Raw genomic sequence first — 25149 nt, 5'->3', positions numbered from 1 at the left:
AATAGTGTCAAAATTGTCTGATGTGTCTGCCATAATGTCGCAGTCACGATAAAAAGATCTCCGCCATTACTAATAAAAAAATAAATAAAAATGCAATAAATCTATCCCCTATTTTGTAGTCGCTATAACTTTTGCTTTTGCTCAAACCAATCAATTTATTGATTATTAATATTTGCTCAAACCAATCAATATACGCTTATTGTGATTTATTTATTTATTTATTTTTACCAAAAATATGTAGAAGAATACATATTTTTATCAAAATTGGCGCTCTTTTTTTTGTTTATAGCGCAAAAAATAAAAACCGCAGGGGTGATCAAATACCACCAAAAGAAAGCTCTATCTGTGGGGGGAAAAAAGGACGTCAATTTTGTTTGGCCTCCTAGTGTTAACCCCTTCCCTGCCAGTAACATTTACACAGTAATCCGTGCATTTTTATAGCACCGATCGCTGCATAAATGTCAATGGTCCCAAAAAGGTGTTAAAAGTGTCTGATCTGTCCACCGCAATGTGGCAGTACTGCTAAAAATCGCAGATCCCTGCCATTACTAGTTAAAAAATTAAAAAATTTATAATAATAAAAATTGGCAAAAAAAAAAAAATGCCATAAATATATCCCCTATTTTGTAGATGCTATAACTTTTGTGCAAACCGATCAATGTATGCTTATTGCAATTTTTTTTTTTCTTACCAGAAATATGTAGAAAAATACATATCGACCTAAACTGAGGAAGAAATTTGTTTTTTTAAAACATTTTTTTGGGGATATGTATTATAGCAAAAAGTAAAAAAAAAATTTTTTCAAAATTGATGCTTTTTTTGTTTATAGCGCAAAAAATAAAAACCGCACAGGTGATCAAACACCACCAAAAGAAAGCTCTATTTGTGGGAGAAAAAAGATTGTCACTTTTGTTTGGGTACAACGTTGTACCACCGCGCAATTGTCAGTTAAAGCGACGCAGTGTCGAATCGCAAAAAGTGCCCTGGTCAGGAAGGGGGGAAATTCTTCCGGGGCTGAAGTAGTTAATGTTTTCAGTAGCTATACCTGCAAAAGGGGCCGCCTGAAGTGATCTAACAGGACTTCATTTTCTGATGTTCTACTTCAAGTACAAAGGAGGGATTTAATTTCGTTAATCAAGTCCCCTTTTTTTTTGCTGATGAGCCCTGTTTTTGCTCGCACACTATAGCATCACGCAGGTGTCGGAAGATGCGTTTCACCTCTAATGTCCTCGTTTCGTGTTTGGTAGATCTGGTGTACAATTCCTATTTTTAGTGGATGAATCAGGAACAGGCTGTGATGTGCACCGTCCTTCTGATCTGACCACAGAACGCGCTGAACTAAGTCAGCACCGGAGGGAAATCCAGATTGTGCTGTACTTTAGTATAGTAATTGTTATAGAGGACAGGAAATTTCCACCCTTCATTTATATGCATACATATCTCTATCTATCTATCTATCTATCTATCTATCTATCTATCTATCAAAACCTCTTGCAGTGCAGCAGCCCCCCTAGCCCCCCCCCCCCCCGTTTTACTTACCCAAACCCTCTTTTTCTCGTGCCGGGTTGGCTAGATTGATAGCAGCGCAGCCATTGGCTCCTGATGCCATCAATCGAATGCGGGCACCAGGGGGCGGGGCCGATTTATACATTCAGAGGCTATGGATGCCGAATGATGGACTCGGAGCACGCCTGCGAGGTAACCCCCCTGGGAGAGCACTTCTCCTTGGGGGTTATCTGATGTGGGGAGGAGCCGTAAGATCTGCCAGGGTAGGGTGACCAGACATCCCCGGTTTCCAGGGACAGTTCCCGGATTGAGGACACTGTCCCCGAATCAAGTCTGTCCCCGGATTGGATTTGAACAGGGGCTGCGGCAATTTCAAAGACAGTGCAGAATAATAAAAAAAAAATCTGAATTACACCCTAACCCCCCCCCCCCCCCTCCGCTCTGCCGTTCCTACTAGCTTAGGGGGTGTGGGTGTATTTTTTTCATTATCTGTGCCCCTTTCTGATGATCATGTGCTGGTCGGAGTGGACAGAATATTTCTTGCCCGTTCCGCTCCTGCTCGCATGTTCTTCTGCCTTGGCTCAAGTCCCGGCCAGCCACCTTGCCCATCTCCTTGCCTTCACTGGTGGAGTGATCTTCCTCCGCTCCCCACCCAGTTGTAGACGGGGCCTGGAGAGTAAGACTTGACAGGCTGTGAGGCGGACGGCAGCAGCGAAGGGCAGAGAGTCGTTAATTGCCGCCACTACTAGAAAAAAAAAAAGTATGTCCCCGGATTTCATTTAAAAAATATCTGGGCACCTTACGCCATGGGGACCACCGAATAGTAGAGGTAAGTATCATATGTTTGTTATTTAAAAAAAGAAACAAAAAAAACCCCTTACAATGACTTTAATGGCATCCCAGTCTTAGTTCGTAGGGTTCAATATTGAGTTGGCCCCCCCTTTGCAGCTATAACAGCTTCAACTCTTCTGGGAAGGCCGTCCACAAGGTTTAGGAGTGTGTCTATGGGAATGTTTCACCATTCTTCCAGAAGCACATTTGTGAGGTCAGGTACTGATGTGGATGAAAAGGCCTGGCTCACAGTCTCTGCTCTAATTTATCCCAAAGATTTTCTATTGGGTTGAGGTCAGGCCAGTCAAGTTCCTCCACCCCAAACTCGCTCATCCATGTCTTTATGGACCTTGCTTTGTGCCCTGGTCCAAATCATTTGGTGGAAGGGGGATCATGTTGTGGGGTTGTTTTTCAGGGTTTGGGCTTGGCCCCTTAGTTTCAGTAATGCCGTGTACACACGATCGGACTTTTCGACGGACTAGGTCCAACGGAACTAATCCACCGGACAATTCGATTGTGTGTGGGCTTCATCGGAACCTTTGCTGTCTAAAAATCAGATGGACTTTAGATTTAAAACATGTTTCAAATCTTACCGATGGACTCGCTAGTCTGACGGACGAAAACCAAACCGACGCTAGGGCAGCTATTGGTTACTGGCTATGAACTTCCTTATTCTAGTCCAGTCGTCCGTCATCACGTCCGAATCCGTTGGACTTTGGTGTGCTTGTGTGTGGCCAAGTCCGTTCGTTCGGAAAGTCCGTCGGAACTCCGCCGAAACTCCGTCAGGAAGACCTGGTCCATCAAAGTCCGGTCGTGTGTATGCGGCATAAAAGGCACTCTTAAGGTGTCAGCATACCAAGAAATTTTAGATTATTTCATGCTCCCAACTTTGTGGGAACAGTTTGGGGATGACCTCTTCCTGTTCCAATGTGACTGTGTGCACCAGTGTACAAAGCAAGATCCACAAGACATGGATGAGCGGGTTTGGGGTGGAGGAACTTGACTGGTCCTGACTTCAACCTGATAGAACCTTTTTGGGATGAATTAGAGCAGAGACTGCGAGTCGGGCCTTCTCGTCCAACGTCAGTGCCTGACCTCATAAATGCGCTTCTGGAAGAATGGTTAAACATTCCCATAGACACACTCCTAAACCTTGTGGACGGCCTTACCAGAAGAGTTGAAGCTGTTATAGCTGCAAAGGGTGGGCCAACTCAATATTGAACCCTACTGACTAAGTCTGGGATGGCATTAAAGTTCATGTGTGTGTAAAGGCATGTGTCCCAATACTTTTGATAATATTGTGTATCTATCTATCTTCACTTTGTGAAAAATACCCAATCAGGTCACAGGTGCAAGGGAAAAAAATAAAAACATTTTTTTTTTTTAAACATGATTGGATGGTGGAAATAAGCAGTGCATTACCACATTCACTAAGCTCTGGGGAAAATTAGTGCACAGTCTATTTGCCTTTAGTAAATCCACCCTGGTAACATTTACAGTTTTTTTTCTTATTTTTTTTAGCTCCTGGTTTGGGTTCTGGAGTCCAGAAGTTTTAACCACCTCAATACCGGGCACTCTCACCCCCTTCCTGCCCAGGTCAATTTTCAGCTTTCAGTGCTGTCACACTTTGAAGGACAATTGCGCGGTCATGCAGCGATGTACCCAAATTACATTTTTATCATTTTTTTTCACATAAATAGAGCTTTCTTTTGGTGGTATTTAATCACCACTGTTTTTTATTTTTTTGCTAAACAAACAAAAAAAAGAATGAAAATTTTGAAACAAAAACCTTTTTGTTTGTTTCTGTTATAAAATGTTGCAAATAAGTAATTTTTCTTCTCTGCTGATGTGTGCTGATGAGGCTGCACTGATAGTGGGCACTGATAAGTGGCACTAATGGGCACTGATAGGCTTCACTGATGGGCACTGATGAGGAGGCACTAATATGCACTGATGGGCACCGATGAGGCTGCACTGATAAACGGCACTCATAGGCTGTACTGATGTACACTGATAAGGCAGCACTAATGGGCACTAATGAGGAAGCGCTGATGGGTGTCACTAATGGGCACTGATAGGCTGCACTGATTGGGATTCATAGGCTGCACTAATGTGCACTGAGGAGGCACTGATGGGCACCGATGAGGCTGCACTGATGGGCACTGATAGACGGCAATCATAGGCTGTACTGATGTACACTGATTAGGCAGCACTAATGGGCACCGATGAGGAAGCTCTAATAGATGGCACGGATGGGCGCTGATAGGTGTCACTAATGGGCACTGATAGGCTGCACTGATTGGCATTCATAGGCTGCACTGATGAGGAGGCACTGATAGATGGCACTGATGTGGCTGCACTGAGAAAGCACTGATGTGCACTGATGAGGAGGTACTGATAGATGGAACTGATGGGCACTGATGAGGCTGAAATAATGTGCACTGATGAGGCTGCACTGATGAGGAAGGTACTGATGGGCACTGATGAGGCTGCACTGATAGATGGGACTGATGAGGAAGGCACTGATGGGCACTCATAGGCTGTACTGATTTACACTGATGAGGCAGCTCTAATGGGCACTGATGAGGAAGCTATAATAGACGGCACGGATGGGCACTGATAGGTGGCACTAATAGGCTGCACTGATGTACACTGATGAGGCAGCACTAATGGGCACTGATGAGGAAGCTCTAATAGATGGCACGGATGGGCGCTGATAGGTGTCACTAATGGGCACTGATAGGCTGCACTGATTGGCATTCATAGGCTGCACTGATGTGCACTGATGAGGAGGCACTGATAGATGGCACTGATGTGCACTGATGAGGAGGCACTGATAGATGGCAGTGATGTGCACTGATGAGGAGGCACTGATAGATGGAACTGATGGGCACTGATGAGGCTGCACTGATGGGCACTGATGAGGCTGAAATAATGTGCACTGATGAGGCTGCACTGATGAGGAGGGCACTGATGGGCACTGATGAGGCTGCACTGATAGACTGCACTGATGAGGAAGGCACTGATGGGCACTCATAGGCTGTACTTATTTACACTGATGAGGCAGCACTAATGGGCGATGATGAGGAAGCTATAATAGACGGCACGGATGGGCACTGATAGGTGGCACTAATGGGTACTGATAGGCTGCACTGATGATCAGTGCCCTTATTATCAGAGTAAATGATGTGCTCACAGGCTTGCTGGTTAACGGCTCATATTTCCTCCCACACTGTGTATGTCGATGTCTACCGGCACGTCTGTGTACATGTGATCATCTATGATTGGCCCTTTACCCCAATCTGTGATCAGCTAACTCGCAGAGGGTGTGGTTCTAGGAGGACGTCTATTGACGCTCCTACCAGAACTGGAAAACAACGCTGTAGCTGTCTTTTGGCCATAGCACGGTCGGCAAATGGTTAAAGAGTCTTGGCTGCTGGCAAAAGAGAAAGGAAACCCTCCTTAATCTGCAGGTTGTCACCCCCGCCCCCCCCCCCCCCCCCCACACACACCCTTTGGAGCTAAGAGATACTCTTCTGGACTTCTGGAAATTCTGGACTGTGAATGGATGTAGAGAAGAGAAGACTGCAGATAAACAAGTACAACATATGTAGGAGGATTTATTTAACCTGAGGCCAGTCACTTCACTGGATACATGGGCTGAGGGCTCTTTAGAGGAGTACTGGGATAGGGTGCTGTGATATCAGGAAGCTCTGTACAGAACCCCGCCGGCCCCTCCCACCAGCCATGATCTGCCTTCATTGCATAGATAAGCACAGAGACCCGGTGATGATGTCATTGAGTCTAAAATAAAGCATGTCATGAAAACGGAAATGTTTTATTTTAAATTCCCATTTGCATGTTGGAGGAACCAGGGAAGGATAATATAAGCAGACTTAACTTCAACTTTAAATCGAATTGCTTCCAGAACTGTCACCTCGATGTAAGGCTTTGTTGGTGAGTGCGCCATGAACTGTCCTTCACACACATCGATCGCCCGCTAATGCTGAAAACATGTAAAACGAAGCAGCCTTGAGGTCCGATGGGGATTTGCAAAGAGAACGCAGAGAACTGACATCACATTCCTTTTAGCGATGTATTGATCTCACTTTGAAGAGGCGCTCGCCATCTGGTGATTGTAGACCAGAGTGAAGCATTATGGGTAGATGTAAAGATATCATTAGCTCTCTTATTATTGGTGGGGGGCATTTCTGGATGGACTTGAACTGCATGAAATGACTAGTTTGTAGTCTAGAACAGGGGCCGCCAAACTTTCTAAAAAAAGGGCCAGTTTATCATCCTTCAGAATTTAGGAGGGCCAGACTGTGACCAGAGGGAGTAGAAAATGCCCCGGTGACAGTGGGGTAAGAAATGCCTCGGACTTAGGGGTCAATGGCAGTATGTAAATTACATACTCAGTATAGTCTGTAGGGAAAGGAATCATGCCCCATTATTGGTGTCAGTGGGAGGAATCGTGCTCCATCATTAATATCAGTGAGAGCAATCATGCCCCATCATTAGTATCAGTGGGAGGAATCATGCCCCATCATTAGTGTAAGTGAGGGGAATAGTGCCCCATCATTAATGTCAGTGGGAGGAATCATGCGCCATCATTGGTGTCAGTGGAAGGACTCACGCCCCATCATTGGTGTCAGTGGGGAGGACTTGTGCCCCATCATTGGTGTCAGTGAATTGTGCCCCATTTTCGGTGTCAGTGAATTGTGCCCCATTATTGGTGTCAGTGGGAGGAATTGTGCCCCATCATTAGCATCAGTGAGAGGAATCATGCCCCATCATTAGTATCAGTGGGAGGAATCGTGCCCCATCATTGGTGTCAGTGGGAAGAATTGTGCCCCATCATTGGTGTCAGTGGGAGGAATAGTACTCTATCATTAATGTCAGTGGGAGGAATCGTGCCCCATCATTGGTGTCAGTGGGAGGAATCGTGCCCCATCATTGGTGTCAGTGAGAGGAATAGTACTCCATTATTAATGTCAGTGGGAGGAATCGTGCCCCATCATTGGTGTAAGTGAGAGGAATCGTGCCCCATCATTGGTGTCAGTGGGAAGAATTGTGCCCCATCATTGGTGTCAGTGGGAGGAATCGTGCCCCATCATTGGTGTCAGTGAATTGTGCCCCATTATTGATGTCAGTGGGGAGGACTCCTACCCCATCCTTGGTGTCAGTGGAAGGAATCGTGCCCCATCATTGGTGTCGGTGAATTGTGCCCCATTATTGATGTCAGTGGGGAGGACTCCTACCCCATCCTTGGTGTCAGTGGAAGGAATCGTGTCCCATCATTGGGGTCAGTAGGAGGAATTATGCTCCATCACTGATGTCAGTGAATCGTACCCCATTCTTGGTGTCAGTGGAAGGAATTGTGTCCCATCATTAGTATTAGTGGAAGGAATCCTGCCCCATCATTAGTATCAGTGGGATAAATCGTGCCCCATCATTAGTATCAGTGGAAGGAATCGTGCCCTATCATTAGTATAAGTGAGAGGAATTGTGCCCCATCATTAGTGTCAATGGGAGCAATGGTGCCCCATCATTAGTATCAATGAGAGGAATGGTGCATCATATCAGTGGGAGGAACAGCACCCTAAAGGCCAGATAAAAGCAAGCAAAGGGCCACATCTGCCCGCGGGCCACAGTTTGGAGAGTCGTGGTCTACAACACCCACACGTAGACTAAGGCTAAGTTTAGAACTGCATCCAAACTGTCAATCTGCATTTGAATTGCTTTTCAGAGGTGTTTGACAGACAGTGAAGAAGTGATAGGACGCCTTCTTACTGCCTGTTTTAACTCCATGCATTGCCTATGGTTATTGGGCATTCGCAACATGTCTCTATTCACTTGAATGGGCCGCGTTCAGCTTCACGGTTCTTTCTCTTCACATGTAATCCTTAAGACCCGTAACTCATAACAACCAATCACATTTGACTCTTCTGATGCCAGGACACAACGGATCTTGAATTTGTTTTTATGGGCATTTTAAAGTGTATCTAAACCCTGTATAAAAAAAAAAGATAATATATTGCAGCTTACCGGACCTAAATAGAGTGAATGAATTAGCCTAGATCAGTGATGGCAAACCTTGGCACCCCAGATGTTTTGGAACTACATTTCCCATGATACTCAACTACACTGCAGAGTGCAGGAGCATCATGGGAAATGTAGTTCCAAAACATCTGGGGTGCCAAGTTTCGCTGTCACTGGCCTAGGGTATTCCACCAGAATTTCGGTCTCTCCCACCCCCCACCCCCATTTTGTTTGTTTTCATTAATTTGTTTTTTTTTTGTTTTTCTTTTCGGGTCATTCAACATAATTCAAATTCATTATTTAAAATGAATTTGTAAATTTGCGAATCCGGAAATTCAGAATCCAAAAATTCTTAAATTTGAACATTTGTAAATTCTTAAATCTGAAAACTAGAAAATAAGAAAATTCTAAAATGTTATATTCGGAAATTCAAAAATCCTAAAATAAGGAAGAAAATTCAAAAGAACGAAGATAAGAACAAAAATCCTAAATAATTAACTAGCTTACTAGCTAATGACTATTAAATTATCGGTATTGGAATTTCCTTTCAAATTTGACTGTTAGTGAAAGTAACGAATACGAATTTATCCGAAATGATGAATGCCGCATCTAAATGAATGGAATGTAACAAATTAATAATAATAATAATAATAATAATTTTTATTATTATTAATTTGTTACGTTCTATTCATTTAGATGTGGCATTCGCTATTTCGGATAATTCATAACTTCGGATAAATTCGTATACGTTGCGAATTCAGGAGATCTACACAGATAATAAGGGTACTGATTACCAGAGCAGCCCCAACAGTACCCAGCAGTGATGCCAATCAGTGCCCAGCAGTGATGCCAATCAGTGCCCAGCAGTGAGGTCAATCAGTGCCTATTTGTGTCACCTATCAGTGCCACCTATCAGTGCCCATCAAAGCCACCTATCAGTGCCCATCAGTGCTGCATATTAGTGCCTCCACATCAGTGCCCTTCAGTGCCGTCTCATCAGCGCCCATCTGTGCACATCAGTGAAGGAGAAAAATGACTTATTTACTAAAATTTGTAACAGAAAATAAGAATTTTTTATTTTTTTGTTTTTGAAGCAAAAAATAAAAAGCCCAGTGGGGATTAAAGGCATTTTCCTGTCTACAAAAGTGTAGCTGCTGACTTTTAATAAACGCTCACCTGTCCCAGGATCCAGCGATGTGACCTCCCCCTCCTCTCCCCAGCGCCGGCATTACAACTGTGGGCACCTGGCTGTGACAGCACTGGCGCATGCCCGAGTCACATGACGCCTTCTGAATGTTCGGGCAAAAGAGGGGGAGAGGAGAACTTCCGCTCGGATCGCCTAGCATAAGTGGGAGTGGATACCTGTCAAAACTAGGTGCGCCCCTTTTGGGTTAAAGCGGGAGTCCGCCGTTTTTTTTTTTTTTTAAAGCCAGCAGCTACAAATACTGCAGCTGCCGACTTTTAAAATAATTATACTTACCCGCCCAGCGCGCCCGCGATGTCAGCACCCGAAGCCGATCTCTCGATCGTCTCTCGGGTGCTGCCACCGCCATCTTGGGTATGGGAATCAGGAAGTGGATCCTTTCGGCTTCATTTCCCGGTTCCCTACTGCGCATGCGCAAGTCGTGCTGCGCAATAAGGACGGTCCCCGCTGTCTCTGGGATCCGTGTGTTTCCCAGCAGACAGCGGGGGACCTTCGGAAAGGGGCGTAGATTCTGCGGAAAGGGGCGTACCTTATGCAGAATCTACACCGGAAGTGGGTGCAGATACCTGTACTGTACAGGTACCTGCACCCCCCTCCCCCCTGAAAGGTGCCAATTGTGGCGCCGGAGGGGGGGAGGGTTCCAATGAGCAGAAGGTCCACTTTAGGGTGGACCTCCGCTTTAAGCTCTGCTTTAAATAGCACCAAAAGAAAGCTCTATCTGTCTTAGGAAAATGATAAAAATGTTGTTTGGGCACAGTGTTGCATGACTGTGCAATTGTCATTGAGGGCCAGTTCACACCATAGAAACGCAGAGTCCGGATGCGTTCCGGATGTATTTCTGCATGCACGTTTTTGATGCTCTCCAGTGCATTTTTTTCCCTCTCTGTTTTTCTTCACCTTAAATGGGGACATGTGCATCCTGGTGTGTTTTTGCTGCAGCCTAGTGCGTTTACCGCCCACCGTCATTTCACTCGATGACTTTGAAGGAGGATATCGTTGTTATGGCAGCAGCTAGCTGCCATAACCCCGGTACCCTCTTCTTCAGCCGGCGTTCCGCTACAAGATAAAAGGGGTCTCTGCGGCGAATTCGCCGCTAGATCATTATCGTCGACACCTCCCTCCCACCGCGATCCAATTGCGTCTTGCTGGGTATGAAGACGAGTGAGGGGAAGATGGCCCCCACCCGTCTCCATAAAGCGCTACGTAAACTGTTGGCGCTATATAAATCCTGTATAATAATAATAATATTACTGCAGGGCGGAAGCGAAGTCAAAACTTCACTTCCGCCAATAGCTCTTAAAGGGTCATTTTTTTAAATGACAAAATATATATATATATATATATATATATATATATATATATATATATATATATATATATATTTTTTTTTTTTTTTTTTTTTTTATTGCATTTTAGTGTAAATATAAGATGTGAGGTCTTTTTTGACCTTGGATCTCATATTTAAGAGGACCTGTCATGTTTTTTTCTATTACAAGGGATGTTTACATATCGCCTCGCGCATCAGAGGGAGAGCAATAATTAGAACACAAGACCTCTCCGTAACACAAAACTGATAACTATAGGGGGCTTTTACAGCGTCTCCTATAGAAAATATAGGGTACGTAAATTTATCGCCATTTCACGGGAGCTTGTAAATTTAAGGTTGGAGATGTTGGGTATCTCTTTACTCGGCGCAACCTCATTTTTTTATATTTTACCAAAAATGTGGGTCATTTATTGTGTCTGTTTGCCCTAAAATTGACTTTCGTGTGTTTTTTACTGAAAGTTTGCATTCTCTAGACCAGTGGTCTCCAAACTGCGGCCCTTTGCTTGCTTTTATGCGGCCCTTTGGGCACTATTTCATCCACTTATACCAATAATGAGGCATAATTCCCCTCACTGACATCAATAAAGGGGCACAATTCCTCCCAATGACACCAACGAAGGGGCACAATGCCCCCCAATGACATCTATGATGGGACACAATTTCTGCCAATGACACTAACAATGGGACCCAATGACTCCAAAGATGGGACACAATTCACCCAATGACACCGAAAAAGGGGTCCAACAACACCAATGATGGGGCACAATGCCTCGCAATGACACCAATGATGGGACACCATTCCTCCCAATGACACCTATGATGGAGCACAATTCCACCCACTGACACCAACGATGGAACATTGTTTTTTCCCACTGTTGTCTGGACCTTTTCTAATCCCAATGACCACAATCTGGCCCCCCCTAAAGTCTGAAGGACAGTAAACTGTCCCATTGTTTAGAAAGTTTACAGTAATAACATGTGACGTAAAAAAAAAAAAATTGGAACTACCACCATTTTATTCTCTAGGGTGTCTGCCTTCATAAAATATACAATGTTTGGGGGATTTTGTATAATCTTTAGCCCGAAAAAGATTTTTTAATCACGTGTGCAAAAAAAAAAAAAAACCCTCCCCGCAAAAACAGCTCTAGCAGCAAAAGGGTTAAAGGTAAATGAGAGATCTGGGGTCTTTTTGATAATTTTTTTTATATTTTATAGAAAATTCTCCTAGTGTATGGCCAGTTTTAGGTAGCAGATCGGATGGGCTTTTTTGTCTTCTTAGATTTTAATCTGCACCAGTAAGCAAAGGACGATTGAATGGTGAGAAACCCATAAAGATTGTAAAAAAAAAAGACATTCAATCTGCAAAGTAGTAAAGGGATTTTCAAAATTTCAAAACCAAATGATAATTCCTAAGATTTCAGTAGTTCTTGATGCTTTACAGATGGCTAATTGCAGTCCTGGTGAAAACCATGCGTAGGCGACACCCCATGGCGGTGCTTTTCATACAGGACAGCCACAAAGTGATGCTATTTTCAGGCTGCAGCTAGCAAGTCCCATTAAAAAAAGGAATATCAAATTAGACGTTTTCCAGACTTGTTTTTCCCCACTAAAGAAATAACAAGCTTGTCTGTAAGCAGGTTGAAACTCGGTTGTCCATAACAGGTCTATTCTGATATGAATCCTTTTTACAAGGGCTGTACCAAAAGTAATGCAAAGGTGGGCACAGCTTCTTTATTAACCTTTCTGGTCTGCCCCCCTTTAGCTAAACATATATATAGTATAGAAAGCAGTTTTTGGAGAGATTTGGGACTTCGTGGGTGCATTACAACATGAATATCACACAATGGGGGTTATTTACGAAAGGCAACTCCACTTTGCACTGCAAGTGCACTTGGAAGTGCAGTCACTGTAAATCTAAGGGGTAGATCTGAAATGAGAGGAAGCTCTGCTGATTTTATCATCCAATCCTGTGCAAGCTAAAATGCTGTTTTTTATTTTCCTTGCATGTCCCCCTCGGATCTACAGCGACTTTACTTCCAAGTGCACTTGCAGTGCAAAGTGGATTTTCCTTTAGTAAATAACCCCCAATATGTGTAAAAAAAAAAATACTTTTATTTAACCACTTCAATACAGGGCACTTAAACACCTTCCTGCCCAGACCAATTTGAGCTTTCAGCGCTGTCGCACTTTGAATGACAATTGCGCGGTCATGCTACACTGTACCCAAATGTACCCACTGTACCAAATCATTTTTTTCCCACAAATAGAGCTTTCTTTTGGTGGTATTTGATCACCTCTGCGGTTTTTATTTTTTGCGCTACAAATAAAAAAATACCGAAAATTTTGAAAAAATAAATAAATTTTCTCCTTCACTGATGGGCACTGATGGGGCTACACTGATGGGCACTGATAAGGCAGGAACCGATGGGCACCAATGTGGCACCAATGAAGTGGCACTGATAGGCAGCACGGATGGGCGACACGGATGGGCGACACGGACGGACACTGATAGGTGGCACAAATTGGCACTGATAGCTGGCACGGATGGGCGGCACGGATGGGTGGCACAGATGGGTGACACAGATGGGCATGGATAGGCGGCACAGATGGGCATGGATAGGCAGCATGGATGGGCATGGATAGGCGGCACAGGTGGGCACTGATAGGCGGCACAGGTGGGCACTGATAAGCGGCATTGGTGTTATACTATAGTAATGGATGCCAATCAGTGCCAAACAATAATGCATGCCAATCAGTGATGCCCATTGTGGGCACTGATTGGCATCCATTATGGGCACTGATTGGCACCCATTGTGCTGACTGGCATCCCTGGTGGTCTAGGGAGGATTACCTTTTCCCTGGTGGTCTGGTGGCGTCCCTGGTGGTCCAGTGTGGGCATCTTCGGGGGGGCTGTGCTGATAATCGATCAGCACAGACCCCCCCTGTCAGAGGAGCAGCCGATCGGCTCTCCTCTACTCGCGTCTGACAGACGCGAGTGAGGGAAAGCCGATCACCGGCTCTTCCCATTTACACTGTGATCAGCCGTGATTGGACACGGCTGATCACGTGGTAAAGAGTCTCCGTCGGAGACTCTTTACCGAGATCGTAGTTGCCGGGTGTCAGACTGACACCCCGCAACAACGATCGCCGCGATGCGCGCCCCCGGGGGCGCACAGCGGCTCATAATCCTGATCACGTCATATGACGTCCGGTCAGGATTATGCAACCACTTTGCAGCCGTCAATTGCCTATAGGGCGGGCGGCAAGTGGTTAAATAAGAATAAATTGAAAATCATTGCATACAATACATGCACATCCGGTTGTGTAAATGGGACGCGTTTGTATGTTGTATGTTAAAGTGGTTGTAAACCCAAGATAAAAAATAAATAAATCTGTGAGACAAAGGCATAATGAGCTAGCATACTAGCCTCATTATATATTACTTACCCTAGATCGAAGCCCCCGCAGCAGTCCTCATTCAATGCTCCGGCCAGCGACATCGCTCCTGGAGTTACTTCCGGGTATTGCGGGCTACGGCGCTGTGATTGGCTGGAGCCGTGATGACGTCACTCCCGTGCATGCACGCGGGAGTCGCCGGTAACGGCACAGTATAACTGAAGCAAAGGCACGTACGTGCCTTTGCTTCAGTTTGCTGCAATGCGCATGTGCCGATGACGTCGCCACATGCAAATACAGGGGATATTTCCTAAACCGTGTAGGCTTAGGATATATCAAGGGTAGCTACAGGTAAGCCTTATTGTAGGCTTACCAGTAGCAAAAAGTGTGTTGTAAGAGTTTACAACCACTTTAAATGGCTTTCTCCACACTTGATTTTTTTTCTACATGTTTCGCCATACGGCTTCTTCAGGAAGAGCGTGGAATCTCATCTACCAATCGAATAAACACATACATCAATAAAGTACATTTCACATACAGGTGACCCCATACATGGCAGATATCCCTGTGTGTTGGTTCCTACCTCTGAGACTCCCAGTATCTTGTTTTGAACGGAATTTGAAAGTAAGCCTCAGTTAGCTTGAATATTGGTCTGTTTAAATGCTCTGGAATGAGAACAGGAACTTATTTATATTCATTATGCCTTCTGATCCCTCCCTGCTGGAAATCCGGCATATTCGGGCTAACCAGTCACCTTGGTCGGCTGTATGCATGATTCAGACGTTGGATTTTACTCCTCCTTCACGATTTCTCCATAATTTGGCCCCTATCCTCCTCAATCAGAGGTAAGCACCAACACACAGGGACATCAGTCATGTATGGGGTGCATCCATTTTGTATATACATGGTATGTGATATTTGAGGTACTGTAAACCTGTATGTGAAATGTACTTTATTGATGTATGTGTGATGTATGTGTTTATTTGTGTAGCGACGGGCTCCTGAAGAGCACACGCTATGTGGTTTTCAAAATGCAACTTTACCCAAACTACAGTTTGGTTTGGGTCTATTTGCCTAAATTTGACTTCTGTATCAGTCTGACTGGGCTGTGAGATGTTCAGCCTGGCCACAGGGGGGCACTGTCTCTGGTGGCAGGCGTGGAACTATGGTCTGGTTGGGCGTTTTAATTTACTCTCTCTTGGAGTTAGGTCAGTGGGAGTGACCCTCTCGCTGTGCCCTCTGGGAGAGGGTATTTAAGATGCGGACGTCGCGTGTTTTGGGGTTCCGGTCCAGTATGCTGTGCTGATTACTTGGTCCTGGTCCTCCTGACCAGCCCCCAGGAAGGCTATGGCATGGGGTGCGGATCCACCCGACTTTAATGCCTCGGGGCTGGCTAGCCCAAGGCAAGGGAACTAAGGAAAGATTGGGTGGGTGGATGGGTTCTGTCTCCAGTTCGGGAGAGACCCAGGGCAGGACTTACCATTGGGCTTGACTGGGCTCAAGCACATGGGCCCCACCCTATAGGGGGCTCCACCAAGATACATAGCCGAGTGTACCTGGCTCGGCTCCGCTCACAGTTACTGGGCATTTCCCTACGTGTTCTGTAACAACGTCGGTGATAAAGACTTTATTCCTGAATAAACACCTGGTTGGCTGCTAGGCCTTGTGAGAGAGGGACTGTCCAACCTGAGTGATCATCCAGCTGTGAATGGCTATTCTCTGGATGCAGTCAAAGTGAGCAAGTTCTTTAACATTTTTGGACTTTGACATTGAGAGTACCTGGACTTTCATTTCCAACCCTCTGATCCCAAGTTGAAAGACTGTTCAATGGTTTGAATTTTTGCAAATAAAATCCATTCAAGTGCATCTATTGTCAGTCTCAAGTTACTGGATCATTTACCACGGGACATCCCCTAGACCTGAAACAAGGAGAACGGAAGGTAACGGTAAGCCCAAAAATAACCAGCAGCTCCTTCGGGGGTTAGTGCTACATTTTGTTTTTGGTAATTGAGATTTCACGCTTTTCCTGAAGAAGCCGTATGGCGAAACATGTAGAAAAAAAATCAAGTGTGGAAAAAGCAGTTTAACATCATACATCCCATTTACACAACCAGATGCACATGTATTGTATGCAATGATTTTAAATGTATTCTTATTTAAATAAAAGTATTTTTTTTACACATATTGTGTGATATTCATGTTGTAATACACCCATAAAGTCCCAAAGTCCCTCCTTCCCATCTCAAAAAGTTGGGAGGTATGGTGTACAGTATTAGCACCGTTCACTGTATTAGTGTCACTTGTGATTTCAGTGTCATTTTGTCAGTTCCCACCGAGCGTCAATTAGTGTCAGATTGTTTGCCGCACTATCACAGTCCTACTAGAAGTCGCTAATCACCGCCATTACTAGTATAAAAAAAAAATTAATAAATAAAAATTCCAGCATGTACCCTCATTTGTAGATGCTATAGCTTTCATGCAAACAAAATAATAATCGCTTATTGGGAGCAGAATACATTTTGGCCTAAAGTAATAAAATAAATTTGATTTTGTTTTATATATTTATTTTTTATTTTTATTATTGAATATGTTTTATAGCAGAAAGTAAAACAAATATTATTTTTCTTTCAAAATTTTCAGTCTTTTTTTTTCCTGTTATACAATTAAAAATAAAAACCCAGTGTTGATCAAATACCACCAAAGGAAATCTCTATTTGTGTAAAAAAAAAATTATCCACATTTTGTTTGGGTATAGCGTAGCATGACCGTGCAAGTACCAGATAAAATAGCACAGTGCTGAATAGCAAGAAAATGGCCTGGTTATGAAGAGGGTAAAACCTTTCGAAGGGGAATTGAATAGGTCATTCAAATTTCATGTGTTAGTAGACTTCCTCTTATTTGCTGCACCAATGAGGAGAGGAGGAAAATTTGTAAGAAAAAAAAAACTACATAGGTAGTCCTCATGAAAGCTCTTTAAGGGGCCACCAACTCTGACATTTTAATATTGGGTGGGTGGAGGTAGCTTAGCTTGTGAAAAAGTTTCTTCTGATGGTGAAGACTTCTGAATCGATGACCCACCTGTAGCCTCCAAAGCAAGGGGCTCTCAATTTAAGTGTTGGAATTGGAGCAGCAGGAGGAGTGAGACTCTGGCTATGGAAGACCTCACTTAGATTTCTCAGCAAAATTATAAGCTATTCAATGATTGAGCAACCAAAGTCCCAACAGACATACACAAAACTGGGCATAACTTTTTTTATTAACTTACGTCAGTGATTCAAATTTTTCTTAGACCAACTCTTCCTCTAGTAACTCATATTCTTAATTGTTGCAGGTAATTAATGGATTCCAAGCAGAAGCAACATCGAGTTCTTGATGAAGGAGGGATGCGGGCTGCCCGACATCTACAGAAGTCTACAGAATGTTTACAGGAATGTCACCACTGATAAGAGCAATTTGTTTTCATTGGTCAAAGGTGTCATCTCTGTAAACATTCTGTAGCATTCTGTAGATGTTGGACAGCCTGCGCCGCTCCTTCGTTAACAACGTAATGATGGCATGTTGCTTCTGCTTGGAATCCGTTATTTACCTGCAATGAAAAAGAAGATGCCAAACCCATCAGAAAGCTTACTCAATTGCAAGCCCGAGGAGGGTCTCCAGAACGTAATTTGCCCTAATGACTCCTGTCCTCATGGCTGCAAAACAAGTAGTGGCATAGGTCTGACTAATAAGAAACATACCCCTCGCTGAGGTCAAATCTCGCATGCATTGGACCTTGGTCAACGAAAACTAATGGCGCGTCTCCAAAACTCAATGGCCAAATTCCATAATATCTAGGACCCCTCAACTCCTTCCATCCAACGTCCTTTGATCATAGCTTATTGGACCTCTAATGGTCACTTAAGGCATCTAACAACACAAGCTGCTGAGCACCACCCCAGCCAACACCTCCCTCCCCCCCCCCTGCCCACCGTTAATTCCCCGCGTCCCCTAAACTTTTGCTTTCTGCCCACCCCACTTACCTCCCATTGCTATCTTCTCTCCTCTTCTTATAATGTTACTCTTCTTTCTCCTTACTTATATAAGAAAAAGGGGCATGACTTCTGAGTTTCTGGTACGGGTCCTCCATAGCCATAGTCTTCTGCATTTCAATTCCAACACGTAAAGTGAGAGCCCTTTGCTTTGGAGGCTACAGGTGGGTCATCAAGTGCAGAAGTCTTCATCTTCAGAAGAAACTTTTTCACAAGCTAAGCTACCTCTACCCACCCAATACTAAAATATCAGACCTGGGTGGCCCCTTAAAACAGCTTTCATGAGGACTACTTTTTTTTTCCCTTCCAACTTTACCTCCTCTCCTCATTGGTGCAGTAAAGAAGACACTGCCAGGAGCATCTAGTACTCCTGCTCCTCATTCCCGCATCTTGGTTTTAGCGGTAGCATTCTCCTTGGCTGTCTGTCTACCTGCAAGGTAATTAATGTGGCCTCTCTCTGGGTGGAGACCAAATCTTATTTAAGCCAGCCTTGCCTGCAGTCTCATGCTTGTGATAGGGTGTGTAATACCTCAAACAACCTCACTGTTTCTTCCCTGCTCTGCTAGATTGGATTACCTAGTTGATGACCTTGGATCGGATATTGACTATTCCCTGAACTCTGCTTGCCTTTTGACTTTGGACATTGACCATGCCTATTCTGAACCTTACCTGTCTGCCAACCGCAAGTACCTGCTTGCTTTGCTTAGTTCATGCCTGCCCTGGCATGCTGGCCAGGCACTAGAGCATTGTGTATAAGTCCTGGGGGCAACCGAGTACCGGTAGGCCTGCTTGCCTTATGGGAAAGGGGGCTGCTATAGGTGAAGAACACAAAGCCAGCTATAGTGTCTGACCACCTGCATTAGGGGTGAGCGTGACGGACTCACCTCCTTGCTGTGCAGTATTGTCCACTTATTGCTAAATGTAAAATTGCACAGCTGCATGCAACCCGTGTGCACAGCGAACTTATACTTTTTAAAGATGAATTTCAGCCAAAAACAACAAGATAAAGATGAATAGACCATTACAAGGTAACATAACAAAACCATATTTCGCTGAAATATTCACCTTTAGTTCAGAGCTTTTTTCTGCCACAGGGTGTCCTCAGTCTGATGGTCAAAATTTCTTAAACTTACTTCTTCTGAGCCCAGGCTTTCCTGGACCCGCCCCAGCCTGCATCTGGGCAGTGAAATGTGACGCAGCCCAGTGATGAGCTCACGTCTCTGTCGCTGTGCTTTCTTCTCTTCTCTGCATGCTTTTTGATGGCACATGAACTCCAAACCCTCTTGTCTTGAATTGTATTGTAGCTGTACCATCTCACTTTATATTGTATAGTGTGCAAACTATGGGCGCTATATTAATCTTTTACAATAGTGAACTAATTGGCTCCTTGTGCTGTGCCCCGCCACCCCCCACCAGTCTTAGCTCTGCTGTACAGGGACTATAAAAAGCTGATACAAGTGCTCTGCATTAATTCTTACAATGATTGTGTCTTTTTGGGAGTTCTGCTCCCAAACTATTTCTATATAATTGAATTAAAATAGTTAAAAGAAAATGAGTAAAGTAGCCAATGCAGAACAATAAATAATAAAAAAAAAGCCGTTCTGCAGTTGGAACCGTTTCAGCAAGTCAATTATTCTATCAGCCTGACGGGGGTTTATTGCCAAATGACTTTCCATTTGCTATCTCGCTAATGGCTGTGAGGTCAGCGGGCTGTCTTTTGGGGGATGAGATCTCAATTAGATATTAACGTCTACCTGCAGTCCCTGGGGAAGGGGGGGGGGGGGGGTGCTGTACTTCATGTTCTCAGCACATCCGACCAGGGACGGGAACCTTGGCTGTCTAATATGTGGGTGGCATATTTTTGCATTATGTCATATCATGTTATCCCTCTCTCTCTCTCTCTCTCTCTCTCTCTCTCTCTCTCTCTCTCTCTCTCTCTATATATATATATATATATCTAGATAGATATAGATATATACAGTGTATATGTCCATTTCCGTATGTCTGCCCCATGGATTCTCTTTGTCTCTCCCTATCACCCAGTCTATATCCCCCCCCCCCCCTCTCTATTTCTTCCCCTCGCTCTCCCTGTGATAATCTGTCTCATTTTCTGTATCCCTGCAGTGAGGACATCCAGCAAGCCTGTTCGATGTGCGTCACAACCAGACATAACCCAGACACTGAAAGCTGCGCACTTACAAACTTGGAACCAGCTACCTCAATCATAACCCATCATCACCCATCCTACAGATCCCCTTTGGCTCTTCCTGTCACCTGTTCATCCCTTTAGATTGCAAGCTCCTTTGACCGGTTCACTTGATCCTATTGTACATTCCTTGATCCTATTGTAGATTCATAGATCCTATTTCTTTCAGTATCTGAATAATAAGTCTGCTGTCATCACCCACCCTACAGATCCCCTTGGCTCTTCCTGTCCCCTGTTCTTCACTTTAGATTGTAAGCTGAGCGGGTCACTTGAACCTATTTTACAATCCTTGATCCTATTGTATGTTTCCTGATCCTGGTTATTTCAAAACCTAAATAATGACCCTAAGCCTCTCATTGTGATCCATCCTACAGATCCCCTTTGCTCTTCCTGCTACCTGTTCATCACTTTAGATTGTAAGCTGCTTTGACCGGTTTACTCGATCCTATTGTACATTCCTTGATCCTTTTGTAGATTCATAGATCCTATTTCTTTCAATACCTGAATAATAACCCTAAGCCTCCCTTTATCACCCATCCTACAGATCCCTTTGGCTTTTCCTGTAATCTGTCCATTGCTTTAGATTGTAAGCTCCTTTGATGGGTTAACGCAATCCTATTATAAATTCCCTGACCCTATTGTACATTCCTTGATGATATGGTACAATCCTTGATCCTATTGTACATTCCTTGATATTAGTGCAGATTCCTGGATCCCATTATTTTAAATGCTTGAATAACAACCCTAAGCCTCCCTTCATCACCCTTCCTACAGATCCCGTTGGCTCTTCCTGTCATCTGTCCATTGCTTTAGATGGTAAGCTCTTTTGTCCGGTTCACTCAATGCTAATGTAAGTCCCCTGACCATCTTGTAGATTCATTGATCCTATTTCTTTCAATACCTGAATAATAACCCCAAGCCTCCCATTTTCACCCATCTTACAGATCCTTTTGGTTCTTCCTGTCACCAGTTCATCACTTTAGATTGTATGCTCTTTTGACCAGTTTACTTGATCCCATTGTACCTTCCTTTATCCTATTTCTTTCAATACCTAAATAATAACCCTAAGCCCCCCATCGTCACCCATCCTACCGATCCCTTTGGTTCTTCCTGTCATATGTTCATCACTTTAGATTGCAAGCTCCTTTGACAGGTTCACTCGATCCTATTGTACATTCCTTGATCCTATTGTAGATTCATATTTCTTTCAATACTTGATTAATAACCCTAAGCCTCCCATCGCCCCCTGTCTTACAAGATCCCTTTTGGCTCTTCCTGTTATCCTTTCATCTCTTTAGATTGCAAGCTCCTTTGACCGGTTCACTCGATCCTAATACATTTCCTTAATATTAGTGTAGATTCATGGATCCTATTTTTTTCAATACTTGAATAACAACTGTAAGCCTCCCTTCATCACCCATCCTACAGATCCCTTCGGCTCTTCCTGTCATCTGTCCATTGCTTTAGATTGTAAGCTCCTTTGACCGGTTCGCTCAATGCTAATGTAAGTCCTCTGACCCTCTTGTAGATTCATTGATCCTATTTCTTTCAATACCTGAATAATAACCCTAAGTCATCCATATTATAGATCCTTTTGGTTCTTCCTGTCACCAGTTCATCAATTTAGATTGTAAGCTCTTTTGACCACTTTACTCGATCCCATTGTACCTTCCTTGATCCTATTTCTTTCAATACCTGAATAATAACCCCAAGCCTCCCATCGCCACCCATCCTACAAATCCCTTTCGTTCTTCCTGTCACCAGTTCATCACTTTAGATTGTAAGCTCCTTTGATCAGTTCACTTGATCCTACTGTGCCTTCCTTGATCCTATTTCTTTCAATACCTGAATCATAACCCTAAGCCTCTCTTTGCCACCCATCCTACAGATGTCTTTGGCTCTTCCTGTCACCTGTTCATTGCCTAGATTGCAAGCTCCTTTGGCCGGTTCACTCCTATTGTAAATTCCCTGACCCTATTGTAGATTCATTGATACTATTTGTTTAAATACCTAAATAATAACCCTAAGCCTCTGGTCATCACCCATACTACTGATTCCTTTGGCTTTGGCTGTCACCAATTTATCACTTTAGATTGTAAGCTTCTTTGATTGGCTAACTCGATCCTATTGTACCTTCCTTGATCCTATTGTACCTTCCTTGATCCTATTGTACCTTGCTTGATCCTATTGTACTGTCCGTGATCCCATTGTAACTTCCTTGATCCTATTGTATGTTCCTTGAACTGTTTTATCATGTGGCTTTAAAAAAAAAAAAAAAAAAGAGCGGGGATGCCCCAAGCAACAAGATTCCAACTGCCATTTTACATTCCAAGATACCACAAGGTAAGGTAAAATATGATCCAGGCAACACCCATTTATCCTTTTTCCTTCCACTTGACTGTGTGTTTTTGGGCAGGAACTACAGGTTGCAGCATGCCCCATCAGCATGTTGGGTGGAGCAGGTCTCTAAATACAATTTCTTGTACAAACCTTGCTATACATAATAAATTATTATAAAAAAAATGGCAGTTATTTTCACCGATTATTCCAGCTTCCATTTCTTGTGCAAACCTTACTATGTATGATATATTAATAAAAAAAAAAAAAAAAATGGCAATTATATTCACCGATTTATTCCAGCTACCATTTCTTGTGCAAACCTTACTATGTATAATAGATTAATATAAAAAAAAATGGCAGTTATATTCAGTGATTATTCCAGCTACAATCTCTTGTACAAAAGTTACTATACATAAAATATCAATATTAAAAAAATGACAGTTATTTTCAGCAATTACCCTGCATGCAACAAATTTTGGCAGATTTTTTTTTTTTTTTTGCACTCTCCCTGCCACAATGATAAAAAAAACGCCACCCATAACCTCGACCGTTTTCAAAGGGAATGAGCAACAATTGGCGCGGTCGCAGGATGTATTACAAAGATTTCCCCTCATGCTAAAAAAAAAATGTCTGCGGCCAAATTTTGTTGAAAATTTAACAAATGGCCCTTTAAACTTTGCTAACAGTTATTCCTCTGTGATCTTTTAATCATTTGATATAACCGTGTCTGAATTCTTTCGAAATACGATGATCAGTTCTATAAAGGACCTTTTTTTTTTTCCCCTTCTGCATAAATTTGGGTTGAGAACACTGAACGATGTATGCACTGCATTAACCTGTTGTGTTTTTTTTTTTGGGGGGGTTGGAGGTCGACTCCTATTGTCGATGCATTAATCAATCATTTGTACAGATTAATTTAAAATCCCTGCAGATGTCGTAGTCAGGTGCATGCTGTATAGGTAATTTTATATTGTACGATGCATGCAGGTGCCTATAGAAGGAACAGACATTAATGGGTGGATGGATGTTCAGCTAGCAAAGAAAGTCCTCACCTCCTCCCAGAAAAGCAGCTACCAGCCAGAGCACGGTCACAGACGCAGCCATGGTGCTTGCAGAGCTTTGGGTTACTGCGAAGCTGCTTCAATGCTCTCGATCATCCCATCCTAAAGGGTGTGGCATTTTATACGCAGAATGCAAGGGGGGAGATGGAACAGATTTTGTACAGGCAAAACAGGGGAGGAGGGTGGGGGAGCAGACCAATAAGATTTCGGCTAGAGGAAGATTTGTGCGTCATTTTACAAAATGCAAAACCGTCTTAGTAGCAGAATCATCGGGCCTGGGTTATTTTACGACCCCCACCCCCTTCCTGAGACCCTCGGGATTTTGTCACGGCAGAATAAAAAAAAAAAGGGGGGGTAGACTTGCCCCAGTTTATAAGAACGATGGACCCCCTTATTTTTATGCGCATTCGGATAATAACTCTTTCGCTGACGCTTGTCGCCCCCCCTTGTTCAAAGGCTGTCAGGAGGACTTTATTTTATTACCCGAAAAAAATAAAAGTTAACGGTTTCAGTGCCTTTGTTAGAACAGAGGAGCAGTCATCGGGATTGTGCTGAGCAATGAGATGAAATGGTGGGCTCACCCCTTTGCGTGAAAACGGCAATGGAGGCGGCAGGCAGCTGCAAGATAGTTTAAAGGGGACCTGTCTAGATGAAGTATATTAAATACAAAAGAAGCCCTTCCATAGGACTCATTTATTTAATTATTTATTATTATTATTTTACAGGACTTATATAGCGCCAACAGTTTGCGCAGCGCTTTACAACACAGTGGGAGACAAAACCGTTACAATACAATTTAATACAGGAGGGATCAGAGGGCCCTGCTTGTTAGAGCTTCCAATCTTGGAGGGAGGATTGAGTGATACAAAAGGTAATAACTGTGGGGGAGGCTGGCGATGGAGAAAATCAAAGTGCAGTCATTAAGTTGAGGCAGGATAGGCTTCTCTGAAGAGGAGCCTATCCTGCAAACAGAGTTGGAGATAATTGGGCAGATTGGGGTAGGGAGTTCCATAGGATGGGAGAGGCTCTGGAGAAGTCCTGGAGGCGAGCATGGGAGGAGATGATGAGGGAGCTAGAGTGTAGGAGATCTTGGGAGGAATGAAGAGAACGATTAGGTTGGTATTTTGAGACTAGGCTAGTGATGTAGGTGGGGGCTGAGTTGTGGATGGTTTTGTAAGTTGTTAGTATTTATTTATTATTGGTACTTA

General features: G+C 43.6%; 1 protein-coding gene across 1 annotated transcript in view; it reads right to left on the bottom strand.

Moving 5' to 3' along the window:
- Positions 1 to 24091, bottom strand: part of LOC143933709 (uncharacterized) — a 41972-nt gene extending 17881 nt beyond the window's left edge. The window contains exon 1 of the mRNA XM_077456700.1: positions 23933 to 24091. Within this exon, the coding sequence (XP_077312826.1) occupies positions 23933 to 23984 (52 nt within the window). The 5' untranslated portion in view covers positions 23985 to 24091. The remainder of the gene's footprint in view (positions 1 to 23932) is intronic.
- Between the last annotated feature and the right edge of the window lie 1058 nt (positions 24092 to 25149).

This window comes from Lithobates pipiens, unplaced genomic scaffold, assembly GCF_037356315.1.
Source record: "Lithobates pipiens isolate NorthernLeopardFrog02 unplaced genomic scaffold, aLitPip1_a1.2 Scaffold_27, whole genome shotgun sequence".
Lineage (NCBI taxonomy): Eukaryota > Metazoa > Chordata > Amphibia > Anura > Ranidae > Lithobates > Lithobates pipiens.
This window is presented reverse-complemented; position numbering and strand designations above follow the sequence as displayed.